Below are 17561 nucleotides of genomic sequence, written 5' to 3'. Positions count from 1 at the left end.
CTAGATCCATCCTCTTTGGAACCCCCTTTCAGGTAGTTGAAAGCAGCTATCAAATCCCCCCTCATTCTTCTCTTCTGCAGACTAAACAATCCCAGTTCCCTCAGCCTCTCCTCATAAATCATGTGCTCCAGCCCCCTAATCATTTTTGTTGCCCTCCGCTGGACTCTCTCCAATTTATCCACATCCTTCTTGTAGTGTGGGGCCCAAAACTGGACACAGTACTCCAAATGAGGCCTCACCAGTGCTGAGTAGAGGGGGATGATCACATCCCTTGATCTGCTGGAAATGCCCCTACTTATACAACCCAAAATGCCATTAGCCTTCTTGGCAACAAGGGCACACTGTTGACTCATATTCAGCTTTTCGTCCACCGTAACCCCTAGGTCCTTTTCTGCAGAACTGCTACCCAGCCATTCGGTCCCTAGTCTGTAGCAGTGCATGGGATTCTTCCGTCCTAAGTGCAGGACTCTGCACTTGTCCTTGTTGAACCTCATCATATTTCTTTTGGCCCAATCCTCTAATTTGTCTAGGTCCCTCTGTATCCTATCCCTACCCTCCAGCGTATCAACCACTCCTCCCAGTTTAGTGTCATCTGCAAACTTGCTAAGGGTGCAGTCCACACCATCCTCCAGATGGTTAATGAAGATATTGAATAAAACCGGCCCCATCACCGACCCTTGGGGCACCCCACTTGATACCGGCTGCCAACTAGACATGGAACCATTGATCACTACCCGTTGAGCCCGACCATCTAGCCAGTTTTCTATCCATCTAGCCAGTTTTACCGTCCATTCATCCAGCCCAGACTTCTTTAACTTGCTGGCAAGAATACTGTGGGAGACTGTATCAAAAGCTTTGCTAAAGTCCAGAAATAGCACATCCACTGCTTTCCCCTCATCCACAGAGCCGGTTATCTCATCATAGAAGGCAATTAGGTTAGTCAGGCATGACTTGCCCTTGGTGAATCCATGCTGACTGTTCCTGATCACTTTCCCCTCCTTTAAGTGGTTCAGAATTGATTCCTTGAGGACCTGTTCCATGATTTTTCCAGGGACTGAGGTGAGACTGACTGGCCTGTAGTTCCCTGGATCTTCCTTCTTCCCTTTTTTAACGATGAGCACTACATTAGCCTTTTTCCAGTCATCCGGGACCTTCCCCAATCGCCATGATTTTTCAAAGATAATGGCCAATGGCTGTGCAATCTCATCAGCCAATTCCTTTAACACCCTCGGATGCAGCGCATCCGGCCCCATGGACTTGTGCTCATCCAGCTTTTCTAAATAGTCCCGAACTACTTCTTTCCCCACAGAGAGCAGGTCACCTCCTCCCCATACCGTGCTGCAGAGTGCAGCTGTCTGGGAGCTGACCTTGTCTGTGAAGACAGAGGCAAAAAAAGCATTGAGTACACTAGCTTTCTCCACATCCTCTGTCACTAGGTTCCCTCCCTCATTCAGCAAGGGGCCCACACTTTCCTTGACTTTCTTCTTGTTGCTAACATATCTGAAGAAACCCTTCTTGTTACTCCTAACATCTCCGGCTAGCTGCAACTCCAAGTGTGATTTGGCCTTCCTAATTTCACTCCTGCATGCCTGAGCAATACTTTTATACTCCTCCCTGGTTATTTGTCCAATCTTCCACTTCTTGTAAGCTGTTTTTTTGTGTTTAAGACGAGCAAGGATTTCACTGTTAAGCCAAGCTGGTCGCCTGCCATATTTACTTTTCTTCCTACACATCGGGATGGTTTGTTCCTGCAACCTCAATAAGGTTTCTTTAAAATACAGCCAGCTCTCCTTGACTCCTTTCCCCGTCATGTTATTCTCCCAGGGGACCTTGCCCATTAGTTCCCTGAGGGAGTCGAAGTCTGCTTTTCTGAAGTCCAGGGTCTCTGTTCTACTGCTCTCCTTTCTTCCTTGTGTCAGGATCCTGAACTCGACCATGTTATGGTCACTGCCTCCCAGGTTCCCATCCACTATTGCTTCCTCTACTATTTCTTCCCTGTTTGTGAGCAACAGGTCAAGAAGAGCTTTTCCCCTAGTTGGTTCCTCCAGCACTTGCACCAGGAAATTGTCCCTTACACTTTCCAGAAACTTCCTGGATTGCCTGTGCACTGCTGTATTGCTCTCCCTGCAGATATCGGGGTGATTAAAGTCACCCATGAGAACCAGGGTCTGTGATCTAGCAACTTCTGTTAGTTGCTGGAAGAAAGCCTCGTCCACCTCATCCCCCTGGTCCGGTGGTCTGTAGCAGACTCCCACCACGACATCACCCTTGTTGTTCATACTTCTAAATTTAATCCAGAGACTCTCAGGTGTTTCTGCAGTTTCATACTGGAGCTCTGAGCAGTCATACTGCTCTCTTACATACAATGCAACTCCCCCACCTTTTCTGCCCTGCCTGTCCTTCCTGAACAGTTTATATCCATCCATGATAGTACTCCAATCATGTGAGTTATCCCACCAAGTCTCTGTTATTCCAATTACATCATAATTCCTTGACTGTGCCAGGACTTCTAGTTCTCCCTGCTTGTTCCCCAGGCTTCTTGCATTTGTGTATAGGCACTTAAGATAACTCGCTGATTGTCCCGCTTTCTCGGTCTGAGACAGGAGTCCTCCCCTCTTGCAGTCTCCTGCTTGTGCTTCCTCCCGGAATCCCACTTCCCCACTTACCTTGTCTGTGAAGACAGGTGGCAGAGCCATGCTGAGCAATCAATCCCCTGTGAAGGCAGGGGCAGCCGCTGGAGCTGGCCCACTGGTGGCAGCAGGAGACACTCGGGGTCAAGGCCATGATTTTTTTGGGGGTGTTAACGATCCTGGTTATTGCCCTGGCCCCTCACGAGAAGAAGAAAACAATGGACTGGATCCCCTGTGTGTGGGGGTGTGTGGGGGTGTGTGGGTAAGTCCTGCTTGTGGCAGACCCATCCCATGCTACCCTGAGCCTCTTCTGCTTCCCCTCAGCAGGTTGGAACCGGCCTCCATGATCGCCCAGTTCTGAGCCAGGCCATGGCATGCCTGATGGGACTCACCACACCTCCCACCCCCACCTTTAGCCCTGTTTCCCCACCTCATCACTTCCCTGGCTCCAGCCCCCATCCCACTTCATTGGTTCCTGCCCAACTTCCTCCCCCACAGCCTTCCCCAGGACAGATCCTGCCTGTTCACTCTCCCACCCTGCACCTGTTCTCACTCCTGCATTGCTCCTGCAACTGCAGTCGATTCAGGTCACACCTCCCCCACACCACCTGAGGGGGTCACTGAGTACACAGGAGAGAAAGGTGCCCTGCTCTGTGTGCTGGTGCCTGGCACCACAGCAGACAGGAGCAACAACAATTGCAGCGAAAATCAGGCTCAGCTCCTGCAGCCCCAGGCTGGAGCGTGCTCAGTCACCCGGTAGGGCGGGCCCATGGGCACTCTAATCCATTCTAGGAGCTGGGATGGGGTGAAGCAGAATCTTCAGGGAATTAAAAAGGATCTACTGAGCATGTGCAAACTCAGATTCTCCAAAGACTTATAACTTGGCCTAATGTGGGTGGATTTCGATGGGGACAGCAAAAGGCACATCCCTTCCTCCAAGCCACCCTGCTGCTTGGAGGCACTAGAGCATTGCAAAGAAACTGTTGTATAAATTAACCTGGCAAAACAATGGCTTTTGCCCTAGCCTCGTTCTTGGGAAAAGGCCGAATGGTTGAAACATTCCTCAAAACTGTCTGCCTGAGGCAGACACCAGACCTGCCTGGAAAGTTTCAGCCTGAACGGTTAAAATTTTTCAAAGTTATAAGAAAGAAAAAACAAAGAGTCTTGCACTGGGAAGTGTCGGGGAACCTGGATAATAGGTGGTGCTACCAGATGGTGCAGTCAACACCCAGCCCAGCCCCTCCATCACAACACAAGGGAGATGTCCGCCTAATAACCTCCATCCCATCCCTCATGGCACACACCATCATATCCATTCAGTCTGTTTATTCCCTCTTAGCCCATGGCCCACCTGGCCCCAGGCTCATTCTCTCTGCAGGCCGGGGATGGAGAACGTGTGCTTCTCCATCTTGGCAAAGGCCACCTTCTTCTCATAGTAGGCAGCCTCGTTGATGAAGGCCGGGTAGATGGTGGTGTTGCCCTCGTACAGGATCTCCTCCCCGCTGAAGGTCTGGAAGATTGGGTCCCTGGGGTTCAAGGGGAGGAAATCCTTATCCTAAGGGTGGAACAGCTCGGTGATAGGCTGGGGCTGGAGTAGCTGGGAGCTCCCCGCACAGCCAGTGCTCTTGCCCTGCTCCCTACAGTGCCCCCTTCTGGTTGAGGCCAGGATCCTCACTGTCCTGGAATTACCTTCTGGTAATCAAACATTTTATTAAACATGTGGCAAGACCCCATGCAGGTCACAGTGCCTTGTGAACTAAGCCCACCTCAACTCATCTCCTGGCTGTCCAGTGTCACCCAGCCTGGTGCAGTCTACAGTTCCCTTCCAAGATCATGGAATCAACTCCACTCGCCCCGTGCCCCAGAGTAAATCCAGCTTCACCCCACTGAGCTCGGGGGCTAACTCTGGCACTGCCTTGCCATGGCGGAGCCTTTGAGGTCCAGGCCTCAGTTATGCTAAGGCCCCTTTTTGCCACTCAGTAGAAGAAACAGGAGCAGAGGTATCCCAGCTGCTCTAGAGCTGGTGTAAGAGCCCTGCTCCCAGCCCCCACTATGGGATAGACTGGGATGGGGGGGAGGGGTGCATTATGCTCTGGCTATTCTCTGCTCCCTGGGACCATGGAGAGCAGAGGGTAGCTCACAGCAGCTCTTGGACTGCTTTAACCCACACCAGGGGCCAGGGGCACAGCCCACAATGCAAGGCACAGAGGTGGTTTAAAGCCACCCCCCCTTGCTCTGCTCTGAGCTCAGAGAAGGGCTGGGGGAGAATCCGGGCCGGTGAGTCAGTTCTTGTCGTTGCCAGGCTGGCTTTGTGGGCATGCTGGAGCTACAGCTGTGATCTCTGCCTCCCAAAGAGAACAACAATGCAGGGGCTGGGACCACCCTATTCCCAGACCACACCCACCTGCAGTTTGGGATGCACCATGGCCGAGATCTCCCCATCGGGGTAGCGGGGATAGTCCATGTGCCCGGTGATCTTGTACGCTTCGATCTCAAAGGCAGGGAACACTGTGCCTATGGGGCAAAGGGGGCTCAGAACGGGGGCGGGGGGGCAGCACTGCATAGGAAAGCTGCCCTGTCCTTCCCACCCCACCCCAGTTAATAACAGGCTCCCACCACTGTGGCTAGAGAGGAAGGTGACCCCCTCACAGTACTGATATAGGAGGAGAGCCTCACCTAGGATGACCAGATGTACCGATTTTATAGGGACAGTCCCGATATATGAGGCTTTTTCTTATATAGAAGCCTATTACCCCCACCCACGTCCTGATTTTTCACACTTGCTGTCTGGTCACCCTAGCCTCACCTATCCCTGAGGCCACTGCAGAGCAATGCATGATGGGATAGCTCAATTCATCTCCAGGGTGATGCCTGATGGGATAGCTCATGCCCCCTCTGGGATAACTCACCCTTGTTAAAGAGTTCAATGAAGTCCAATGCGCAAGCTATGAGGTCTCTCATCTGAGTGAACAGGTCAGCTCTCACCACCTGCTGGGGCTGTGGCCCCAGCTCCAGTGCTGCAGGGACACCACAAGGACTCGGTTACGGCTCAGTTACTGTGCGCTCTCCAGCGCGCCTCCCAAGAGCATGCTGCAAGGAGTCCCCCGAACATGCCCCAATGCCCATTGCTACCCCTGGGGCCCTGCCCAGCACCCACCACCTCCCTCAATCACAGCTATGCCCCAGGTGCCTGCTGAAATACCACCTCTGTCCTTTCATCCCACCCAACCCCAACCCCTACCTCACACACCTGGCCCTCACTGCTCTCAAGACACTCCCATGCATGGGACAGTGGAAAAGACTCTGGATGGGGATGCAGAAGCCGTGGGGTCCATCTCTGCCTCTGCCACCAACCTCAGGTGTGACCTCGAACTCATCTCTCTCTGAAGGCATCTGAACAGGAGAGCGTTAGCCCGGTGCGCTACGCCTGGCTCAATCCCAGGGGTTGGGAAAACTTTAACCACCTCGGGGGTCAAACACCAGGGCCGGGGGTGAGCTAGAGAACCTAAAGGGGCAGCATCAGCACAAGAATGAAGGGGGATCACCCAGCCATGAATAAACGCAGGCTGGAAATGAAAGGTGGGTTCTACCCATCAGAGCAATGAGGGTCCAGATGAGCCTCCCAGTGGGGTGAGGGTCTGTGTAGGGCAAATTCCCTGCAATATCCTGGACTTAATTTGATATGTTTAAGCACCTTAGGCGTTGCTTGTATTGAAAATACAGATGTCTGTGTTTTATTGGGGGATGGCACGGAACGTCTCTTTGCGGGGCGGGACTAATGTAAACCCTGGGACACATTTGGCACTTCAAAGGACTATTTGGAGCAATGGGCCAGGCAAGACTGGGCTTTTCAAGTGAAGTGATTCCCCAGGAAATCTCAAACGGGAGGAGGATGCACACGTAACTCCTCTGGGCTATGCCAGAAGCTTCGCCCTGATGATGGGAACTTTGTCTGCTGATCACCGGTTACATGAGGACAAGAGCAGAGAGCCAAGCTGAAGGAAGGAGGGACACACGAATTCATGGAGGTGCTTGTTCTGAGCCCCCCACTATTATTAACTGGTGAGCACAAAAACACCCATGGGTGGAGTCTGAAGGACTGATCACCGAGCAGAACCATGGCAGGAGTCAGGGTGATTGCTGAGAAGCTTATTAGCAGTGGTTTAGATTCTTTTGTTTTAGCAGGTTTTATCTGTTCTGATTTCACCTTAGGAATAAATGTTCTTGCTTAGAAAAGCAGTGTGATAACTAATTAAGGTTAAGATGGAGCATGGTAAGTTTGTGAGCTGGTTGTGTGCGTCAGCAGGAATGTGGATTCAATGAACCAGGCAGGATTGGAGAAAGGATGGCTACTATCTGCAGACAGAGCACCTATGCAATGATCCTCAGCATGGGGATTGAACCCTTGGCCTCTATAGTCACAGCTAGAAGCCACTATGACAGTGTACCCCATAAGGCTTTATGGGGGGGGGTGCTCATAAATGTATGTATGAGATAACTGGTATAGAGTTTTGCTACATATGCCATGTAACATATCTATGTAAAGGTTATGATCTACTGGTTATGTTCATCCTAGTTTTATGCAGGCACCATTTGTGTGTTCAAAGTTATGAACATTGGCTGTATAATTGCTTGATTTCTAAGTAGACTTAGTTAGAATATTTGGTCACTTCTTGGGAAAGGAATGTGTATATTAGGTGCTCAATCAGGGAGCACTTAACAGACAAAAGAGCTTGGAAGACTCCAATCCACATAAGAAGTCTACCCGAGGACATTCAAGGTAGCATGTGAGTAATGGCTGCTACCTGCAAGTCCTGAGTCATGCATGGGCATGTGACTTGCCCGTGTGATTCCAAATCTCCATTTTGTGACTGGATTCTACACAGGGTGAGGAGGGGGTCTCCTCCTACAAGAGAAAGTCTATTTAAACCCCTGGGAGACCCCTCCATTTTGTCTTCAGCTGGCTAAAGAAGGAGCCTCTCAACCCCCCAGAATACTGGAAGGAAACTGGAACAAAGGACAGTGACTGCAAGGGGTATGAGTGATTGCTGGACCCAGGCTAAAAGGAGATTAGCCTGTAAAAGGGAGCATTCTGGAACTGGTGATGACCTTATCTGTATTTAGTTTGATTAGACATAGATTTGCGCATTTTATTTTATTTTGCTTGATAACTTACTTTGTTCTGTCTGTTACTACTTGGAACCACTTAAATCCTACTTTCTGTATTTAACAAAATCACTTTTTACTTATTAATTAACTCAGAGTATGTATTAATAGCTGGGGGAGCAAACAGCTGTGCATATCTCTCTATCAGTGTTATAGAGGGCGAACAATTGATGAGTTTACCCTGCATAAGCTTTATACAGGGTAAAATGGATTTATTTGGGTTTAGACCCCATTGGGAGTTGGGCATCTGAGTGCTAAAGACAAGCACACTTCTGTGAGCTGTTTTCAGATAAACCTGCAGCTTTGGGGCAAGTAATTCAGACCCTGGGTCTGTGTTGGAGCAGACGGGAGTGTCTGGCTCAGCAAGACAGGGTGCTGGAGTCCTGAGCTGTCAGGGAAAACAGGAGCAAGGGGAGTCTTTGCGCATCAGGTGGCAGCTCCCAGGGCGGTTTCTGTGATCCAACCCATCACAGCCACTACAGTGTGAGCTACAGGAGGCAGCAGCCTCAGAAACCTGTATTTGTGTTCTGGACACTAGAGGGTGATAGAACCCCACACAGCATTACTGCACTCTGTCGAGCCACCCACAATTCACCCCATTCACCATGGGAGCCCCGAAGGAGCCAGTCTCAGAGCTGGGGCAGGCAGTGCCCTATGAGGGAGGAGATCAGGGTGGGGCTTAGCTGGGAGCAGCAGTGGGAGGGTGTGTGTCTCCCAGGAGAAGGAGATGGGGAGCCATGGAAATGAGGGGAAGAGAGGGCACTGGGAATGGGGGGAGCGAAGGCTTGGGGGTTAGTGACTAAGGGGCAGGGCTTGAGGGCTGGGGAGAAAAGGGCAGGGGTTAGTAGTGGGGGCAGAACTTGGGAGTAGAGGGATGGACTTGGGGATGGGGAGATGGGGCTTGAGGGTGCAGTGGGTGCTGGACATGGGGCACAGAGGGAAGGGGCGTGAAGCTGATGGAATGGTGATGGGGTGGTGAGGAGGTGACATAATCAAGGACATGGTGGGGGGCAGCAGTGCTTGGTGCCAGAGGGGCATGGGAGGGTGGGCTCTGGGGGGTAGCCAAGCAATGCCATTCCCTGCCCTGGGACAGACTCGCTCACTCCACAGGGCTCTCCCTGCCCCCTGGCAGCGCCTGCTCCCTACCTAGCCCGGCTTTGGCCACCGAGTCGATGGAGTAAGTCTCCTCGCCTGGCAACTTGTACAGGTAGATGGGACAGGGGCTCCGTGTGTAGTGCATCTGGGGGAGAGAGAGGAGAGGGGTTAGGATGGGGGACCCTGGCCAAATGCAGGGCAAGTGGAGAGATCGGGGGCTGGCTCCACCTGGATGTAGTGGCACATGTGCATGGGCAGCAGGCTTTCCTCTGAGTCCACGATGAGGCAGATGCCCATGCTGGCCGTGGTGTTGTGCAGGTCGAACATGAAGTCAAAGGCCTGGGCCGAGCCCTTGGGGCCGTAGGTCTGGTTGATCTCGCGAGCCAGGACCACCTCATAGGGCTCGTCCTCTGCCTCTGCGGAGCTGGGACAGGGAGAGACGAGTCACATGGAGCCACCAGGGCCCCTGGAACCAGGCGACCGCTCCAAGTAGGGCTCACCCTCCCCCAATGCCACTGGGATCCTGCTCCCCTCCAGCTCACATTGGCGGCCCCAATCAGTGCCGTAACGAGGGCAAGGCGAGTGAGGCACTTGCCTCGGGCGCACAAAGCCGAGGAGTGCAGAACGGAGATATTTATAACCCAAGTCATCTCCCCCCCAGGCCCCCTCGGCCCCACTTGCCGCCCCCCCCTGCATCTCCCCCGAGTGTCCCCCGGCCCCGACTTGCTCCTCCCTGCCTTCCTGGCCCTGGAGCAGGACGTCCCTGTCTCTCCCCTGCAGCTCCATGCTGCCTCCCTGCAGCAACTGCTGCCGCAGGCTCCTAGCGCCCACCATCTCAACTGCCAGGGCAAACTGACTCTGAGCCTGCCCTTCCACCTCAGACCCTTCCCTTTTCCGGCGGGACCCTCCACCAGCACAGGGGGGCTCCCTGCCTGCAGTCACTGCTCCTGCCCCATGCTGGGCAAGGAGGCAGCCCCATCCCTCACCCCCAGTGAGGCTACAGTCAGGGGCAACAGCAGGAGAGGAAGTGCACACAGCACCCCCCGGCACCCACCACGGGGGAGGCGAGGGATATTCCTGGACCTGAGAGGGGCCCTAGGAGCACATGCAGTGACAGTGGTGGGGGTGAGTGTGCTGCTGGGGGGGCAGGAAAGGGGGGTTCCTCCCCCAGAGCTTGCTGCTGTCAGCACGGAAAGGGCTGGGGGGAGTCCTCTCTGGCCCCTGTCCCGGAGAAGCCTGCCTGCACCCCAAACTCATCCCCAGCCCTGCCCCACCCCAAAGCCTACACCCCCAGTCAGAGCTTTCACCCCCCACTGCACCCTCAACCCTCTGCCTGAGCCCTGAGCCTCTCCAGCACCCCAAACACCTCATCCCCAGTCCCAGACAGAGCCCTCACCCCCCACACTCCTACTCTCGCCCTGAGCCCCTCCCACACCCCAAACCTCCCAGCCCCAGACAGAGCCCTCACCCATACTCTCACCCTAAGCCTCTCCCACACTCCAAACCCCTCATCTGCAGCCACAACCCACAGCCCTCACCCCTGCACCCCTTCCCATCCCCAAACTCCCTCCCAGAGCCTGAACCTCAATCCCCTTCCCCAGCCTAGAGCCTGCACCCCAGACCTCCTCCCTCACCCAAACTCCCTCCCAGAGCCTTGGGCGGGTGGGGGGGGTGGAGTTTGGGCAGGGGCGCGTTCTGGACACCACCAAAATTTCTACAAACCTGCCACCCCTGATCCTGCCCTGCAGACCTGAACTACCAGCATTCTCAGGACACATACTGATCCCTAGTGGCCACTGCTGATATCCAGCACCTCCCTCCTATCTTAACCTGTGAGTCCCTCTCTGGATTGGAACTGGACTGGAACCAAAGACCATCTTGGAAGCAACATTACCAGTCCAAGCAGTAAAAAATCATGAGTTAGACCCCCCAAAATCACAGGCTCTACCGCCGCCGCTTCATTCATTCTTCAGCGGCAATCCAGCGGCAGGCCCTTCCCTCTGAGAGGGACTGAGGGACCCGCTGCCGAATTGCTGCCGAAGAGCTGGCCCTGGGGGAGGGCACAATTTTATATTCTTGCCTTGGGTGTAAAAATACCTAGTACTGCTCTGGCCCCAATCATGGTGTGGGAAAGGTTCCAGGGGGTCAGTGTGAGGGGTGGAGGATCCCTCTGGGGCAGGATCCTGGGGGGGGGGGGAGTAGTGTGAGTGAAGAGGGGTTCCATGGGGGGTGGTGTGAGGGGAAGCCTATCCACTGATGAGGGGCATGTGATCAGTCACCTCACACCGTGCTTTCTCATGGACTACGAAGCCCCAGCTCATGGAAGATCCCTCGGCTTCCCACCACCCCCTGGGATAGCAGTGCAGCGTGTTGAATGCTGGGATAACTCATCCCAACCCTGGGAACTCATGCAGAAGGATGCATCATGGGAAACCTTACCCATCACTGGAAGCCTCTCCACAGTGATGCATCATGGGATAAGTTTCCCAGCCACTCCCCGAGAACCAGTGCAAAACAGTGCATCATGCTGGGACAGCTCTCACCACCACCCTGGGGACCAGTGCAGAGCGCTGCATCCTGGAACAGCTCTCCCCTGGGGACCAGTGCAGAGCGCTGCATGCTGGGACAGCTCTCACCACCACCCTGGGGACCAGTGCAGAGCGCTGCATCCTGGAACAGCTCTCCCCTGGGGACCAGTGCAGAGCGCTGCATGCTGTGACAGCTCTTCCCACCACACTGGGGATCAGTGCAGAGCGCTGCATGCTGGGGCAGCTCACCTGAGGAACTCGGTGGTGAAGGTGCGGTTCAGGTCCCGTCCCACGTAACGCACACACTTCTCAATGGCACGTGGGTTGCCCAGGAAGGGCGTGACAGTAAAGCTGCCACGCTGCAGCTCCATGGGATCCCGCAGCCAGTGCTTGGCCAGGTAGATGCCTGACATTTCATTACCGTGGGTGCCTCCACACACCGCCACACGGCTCAAGGGCTTGATACGACAAGAGGCTGCCATTTCTGCGGCTGCTCTGCTCCTGTTGGAGGGGGAAGAACAGAGAATGCTGCCCAGGTCAGAGCCCACATGGGATCTTCCCCATCCAGTGGCTCTTCTGCTGTTCTGATGTCATCTCCACTGGCCTGGCCTTTGATGGTGGTGGTGGGGTTGCTGCCCCCCCATCACCACCCGGGCAACTGTAGGGGACTGATGCCCAGAAGCCAGCTGGGATGCCCCCTGCTACAGTCACCCTCCAGCTGGAGCCGCTGCTGGTATCTCCCCCCATCAGTATCTACTGGGGCTTCCTCAGCCAGAGGAGTGCGGAACCCACCCCTGTCTCCACGCCTCTGGGAATGGCTTCCTTTCAGCGGTGTAGGCGTTACATGGGCTTCCCCTCGCTCAGACAACGGACGGTGCCCTGCTCTTCTTGGGAATCTGCTGGGGCAGTGCCCATGCCAGGCTTCACAGCGCATGGCGGGGGCATTGTGGCCGGCCTTCCTGGCTTTCAGCAGGTGCACTTGCCACAGCAGGCTCTCCAAAGGCTGGAACCTATGACACAGGGCAATTGGCCCTTTAAGAGGGAGTGGGGTTTTGGAGCACCTGTGATGGCTTCCCTGCTGCCCAGGGCCAGTCACCCCGTGATACCCAGGCAGCCGCACTTACTCACAGGCAGGTGTGGAAGAACCTCAGGACGATCCAGATGGGGACAGAATCCTCAGCAGGATGCTGGGGCCAGTGGGTTATAAGAGGAACACAAAAGCCACTGGCAGGAAGCCAAATCTGCCAAGGTCACCAAAAAGAAAAGCCCACAAGGATGGGGAGGAGTTTCCAGGCACTGAGGGCAGAGACTGGCCCTCCACCATTCCCTCCTGTGCCTTCTTCCCCTGGGGGCACAGGGCTGAGGAACTGCCAGACTGGATCCAACCCATGCCTTATCTAGCCCAGCATCTTGATTCGTACAATAGCCAGCCCCGGCTGTTTCACATGCAAGAAATGCTGCAGTTGCGCGATCACCAGCCCCCAGAGAAAGGTCATTTTAGCCCCTACTCGTTAGAGGCTGCAGGGTTGTGCCTCGAAGCATGAGGGTTTAAAGTCCTTACATAACCCTAGCTTATTCCTTGAACATGTATCCTAACTCTGCATGGTCTTGTTTTCCTCCCAAAAGACTGCCCTTATTAGAAATCCTGCTAAGCACCAGCAATACCTCGTGGCAATGAGTTGTGCAGGCTGATTGGGTGTGGGGTACAAAGGCTTTTCCTCTGATCAGTTGGCTACATTCCATGGCGCATCCCCTTCTTTTTGCCAGGTGGGGGCAAGGTGACAGTGAGTGAAACAGGCTAGAAATGGTCCAGCCAAAGGCATATCCTGGGAGTGCTGAACACTCACCTCTCAGGCAGCCGATAAAGGTCCCAGCCCACCTGCTGGCTGGGGGTGTATGTTAAGAAAGACCCCTCAGCTCCGATCCTGTTCACAGCCTGTTGAGGGCCATCAATAACAATCTCTCCTCAGGGCTCCCAGGTGTGAGAATCTGCTCAAGGTGCAAGCCACAGAGCCCCTCAGTGTTTAATATTTACCTCCTGCTGTTGGGACTTGGATGAATTATACCCCAAGGCTTGCAGTGACCTCTGCACTGAGGCATCCCTCATGGCCTCCAGCCCAGAGACCTGCTGCACCTCTGCTGCTGGTGGGGCAGTCCATCCCCAGATCACAGGCATCTCAGGGGCCCAGATGTTGGATGTACAGTCCCCAGGAAATGAAGGCAAACCCCAGGCCTTGGGAAGGGTGGGGAGCACTGTCTGGATTCCTCCATATCCCAGGGTCCAAGGGACAGGGCCCTAGCAGGTGTACATCTGTATTGCTCCACTGGAGTCAGTGCTCATTTACACCCACTGAGGATCAGGCCCCACATAATAATAGGAGATATACCTATTTCCTAGAACTGGAAGGGACCTTAGAAAGGTCATGGAGTCCAGCCCCCTGCCTTCACTAGCAGGACTAATTACTGATTTTTGCCCCAGATCCCTGGGTGGCCCCCTCAAGGATTAAACTCACAACCCTGGGGTTAGCAAACCAGTGCTCAAACCACTGAGCTATCCCTCTCACCCAGAGGCTTATCTAAAGCCTGCCCAGATCTCTCAGTGCCTCTCTTGCACCCCACATTCTCTCCCAGCCTGCCCCACACAGGGAGAGAGGTGTGTGTGTGTGTGTATATGTGTGTGTGTGTAATTATCAGCTGGTGGTGGTGGGAGCTGGTAGAATAGACAGGAAGTCCCTGCAAGCTTGATTTCAGCCCCTTGCTATTCTTGCCCTAGTGCCTCCTGCCCCGCCCCTCCACTGTCCACTGGCCCCCTTGCTGATCCGCTCTTGTCCCTCACTACTCCAGGTGGAGCGCCACACCAGCTCTTCTAATGCAGCTTAGGCCCGACCTGCAGCCACCCCGCCCCCGCTATCCAAGCCCAGCCCCCTGCAGCTGTGCCAATGCCCCTCAATCCTGACTCACAGCCCCCCTGCTACCCCAGCCTTGGGCTCCCCCTGCTCTGCTGAAGGCCCACCTTCCTGACCCATAGCCTCTCCATCCTGATTTCTTTCCAAAGTGGGAGTGGCACTAAGCTGGTTGTGACGGCGGGGACAAGCCAGCCGGGAACTGGGCTGCAGCTGCCCAGAGAAAGCATGACGCAGCAGGTCTAAGGGCCCCAAGGCTGCCTCTGGCCCCGAGGGCATGGAAGACCTTAAGCAGAGCCGTAACTAGGTATTTTTGTGCCCGGGGTAAGAATATAAAATTGCGCCCTCCCCCAGGGCCGGCTCTTTGGCGGCAATTCAGTGGCGGGTCCCTCAGTCCCTCTCAGAGGGAAGGGCCTGCTACCGAATTGCCGCCAAAGGATGAATGAAGCGGCAGCAGTAGAGCCTATGATTTTGGGGGGTCTAACTCATGATTTTTTACTGCTTGGGCTGGTAATGTTGCGTCCAAGATGGCCTTTGGTTCCAGTCCAGTTCCAATCCAGAGAGGGACTCACAGGTTAAGAGAGGAGGGAGGTGCGGGATATCAGCAGTGGCCACTAGGGATCAGTATGTGTCCTGAGAATGCTGGTAGTTCAGGTCTGCAGGGCAGGATCAGGGGTGGCAGGTTTGTAGAAATTTTGGTGGTGCCCAGAACACGCCCCTGCCCAAACTCTGCCCCCCCAAACTCCACCCCCCCTACCCGCCCAAGGCTCCGGGAGGGAGGTTGGGTGAGGAAGGAGGTCTGGGGTGTAGGCCCTAGGCTGGGGAAGGGGATTGGGGTGCAGGCTCTGGGAGGGAGTTTGGGGATGGGAGGGGGTGCAGGTTCTAAAAGGGAGTTTGGGGATGGGAGGGGCGCAGAGGGATGGGGTGCAGGGGTGAGGGCTGTGGGTTGTGGCTGCAGATGAGAGGTTTGGAGTGTGGGAGGGGCTCAGGGTGAGAGTAGGGGTGAGGGCTCTGTCTTGGGCTGGGAGGTTTGGGGTGTAGGAGGGGCTCAGGGCGAGAGTAGGAGTGTGGGGGGTGATGGCTCTGACTGGGACTGGGGATAAGGTGTTTGGGGTGCTGGAGGGGCTTGGGCAGGGGGTTGAGGGTGCAGTGGGGGCGTGAAATCTCTGACTGGGGGTGTGGGCTCTGGGGTGGGGCAGGACTGGGGATGAGTTTGGGGTGCAGGCAGGCTTCTCCGGGACAGGGGCAAAAGAGGAGGACTCCCCCCATCCCTTTCCCTGCTGGCAGCACCAAGCTCTGGGGGAAGAGGCCCCCCCTTTCCTGCCCCCCCAGCAGCACACTCACCCCCACCACTGTCACTGCATGTGCTCCTAGGGCCCCTCTCAGGTCCAGGAATCTCCCTCACCTCCCCCATGGTGGGTGCCGGGGGGTGCTGCATGCACCTCCTCTCCTGCTGTTGCCCCTGACTGTAGCCTCACTGGGGGTGAGGGATGGGGCTGCCTCCTTGCCCAGCATGGGCCAGGAGCAGTGACTGCAGGCAGGGGGCCCCCCTGTGCTGGTGGAGGGTCCCGCCGGAAAAGGGAAGGGTCTGAGGTGGAAGGGCAGGCTCAGAGTCAGTCTGCCCTGGCATTCGAGTTTGGGGGGCGCTAGGAGCCTGCGGCAGCAGTTGCTGCAGGGAGGCAGCATGGAGCTGCAGGGGAGAGACAGGGACGCCCTGCTCCAGGGCCAGGAAGGCGGGGAGGAGCAAGTTGGGGCAGGGGGACACTCGGGGGAGGTGCGGGGGGTGGGCGGCAGGTGGGGCCGGAGGGAGATGACCTGGGTTATAATATCGCCTTTTTTTTTCCTCCGCCGCTTTCTGCACCCCTCGGCTTTGTGCGCCGGAGGCAAGTGCCTCACTCGCCTTGTCCTTGTTACGGCACTGACCTTAGGGGCTGCTGTACAGCTATAACAGGGGAGGGAAAACAGGAGACGGCCAGAGGGAAACTCCACCCAGGAGCTTAATGGGAGCTGGGGGTTGGCTAGAGCCAGACCCACTGCTATGGCCTCAGCTCCCCAGTCAGGTGCTTGTTGCGGTGCTGGCCTCCAGCCTGCCCCCTGGTGGCCCTGAGGGTGCATTGCCTTCAGCTCCCTCCATTCTACCAATCAGTTACTTACAGCAGAGTACCTCAAGCAGAGGGAGGTCTGATGTATTAGCTGTTGGAGTGAGTCTAAACCCCTCTTCCTTAGGCAGGGCCAGCTCTGGCATTTTTGCCGCCCCAAGCAAAAACAATCTGTGGGCCAGCCGGAGCAGCGAAGCGGGGGACATATAAACCTGCGGGCCGGCCGGAGCAGCGAAGGAGGGGGAAAAACAAACCTGCAGCCCGGCCAGAGCAACGAAGGGGGGCGGAAAACAAACCTGCGAGCGGCCAGAGCAGTGAAGGGTGGAGGACGACAAACAAACCTGCGAGCGGCTGGAGCAGCGAAGGGGGACAACAAACAAACCTGCGAGCGGCTGGAGCAGCAAAGGTGGGGGGGGGGACGACAAACAAACCTGCGAGCGGCTGGAGCAGCGAAGGTGGGGGGGGACGACAAACAAACCTGTGAGCGGCTGGAGCAGCGAAGGTGGGGGGGGGACGACAAACAAACCTGCGAGCGGCTGGAGCAGCGAAGGTGGGGGGGGACGACAAACAAACCTGTGAGCGGCTGGAGCAGCGAAGGGGGGGGACGACAAACAAACCTGCGAGCAGCTGGAGCAGCAAAGTGGGGGGGGGAATGACAAACAAACCTGTGAGCGGCTGGAGCAGCAAAGTGGGGGGGGACAAACAAACCTGGAGGGCGGCTGGAGCGCGGGTGCAAGGGGACCCCTAGCCCTGCAGATGTTCCCCGGGCAGCGGGGGGGGGGAGAGAGAAGGGGAGCAGCCAGGGCTTCCTTCAGCGGGGTGCTTGCCACGCTGCCTGCCAGGAGGGCTCCGCGCCGCTCGGGTTGGCGGGCTGCCCTGCCGTGCTTGCTACAGACCTGGCACCGCTCCCAGCAGGGCGCGCCTCTTCTCTGCACTGCTGCCCTCTACAGGGCGGCCGGAGCAGTGAACCAAACAGAAAAAAGAAAAAAACCTGCGGGGGCGGCCGAAGCAGCAAATGCCACCCCTTGCAATCTGCCGCCCCAAGCACGAGCTTGCTCGGCTGGTGCCTGGAGCCGGCCCTGTCCTTAGGGTCCCTATAAAGGCTCAGTTAGCCCACATCTTCCTCTTTCAGGAATCACA

The 17561-nt window shown here is 55.8% G+C and overlaps 1 protein-coding gene across 5 annotated transcripts; it reads right to left on the bottom strand.

Moving 5' to 3' along the window:
* Positions 1 to 3941: 3941 nt before the first annotated feature.
* ACY3 (aminoacylase 3) lies at positions 3942 to 17292 on the bottom strand. Of its 5 annotated transcripts, XM_045017018.1 has the most exons (8): positions 17130 to 17292; positions 12544 to 12660; positions 11669 to 11920; positions 9120 to 9315; positions 8943 to 9036; positions 5540 to 5647; positions 5035 to 5144; positions 3942 to 4185 (listed from the first exon to the last, which is right to left on the bottom strand). In XM_045017018.1, the coding sequence occupies exons 3-8, from the start codon at positions 11899 to 11901 to the stop codon at positions 3994 to 3996; spliced, it is 933 nt and encodes a 310-aa protein (XP_044872953.1). In that variant the 5' UTR covers positions 11902 to 11920; positions 12544 to 12660; positions 17130 to 17292; the 3' UTR covers positions 3942 to 3993. The 5 variants fall into 5 exon arrangements, with proteins under 5 accessions (XP_044872953.1, XP_044872952.1, XP_044872954.1 ...); XM_045017017.1 differs by lacking the exon at positions 12544 to 12660; XM_045017019.1 differs by lacking the exons at positions 12544 to 12660; positions 17130 to 17292 and adding an exon at positions 16155 to 16248.
* Positions 17293 to 17561: the final 269 nt, after the last annotated feature.

This window comes from Mauremys mutica, chromosome 4 (assembly GCF_020497125.1).
Source record: "Mauremys mutica isolate MM-2020 ecotype Southern chromosome 4, ASM2049712v1, whole genome shotgun sequence".
In the NCBI taxonomy this organism is placed as follows: Eukaryota; Metazoa; Chordata; order Testudines; family Geoemydidae; genus Mauremys; species Mauremys mutica.
Note: the sequence above shows the minus strand (reverse complement) of the source record. Positions and strands in the feature narration are given on the sequence as shown.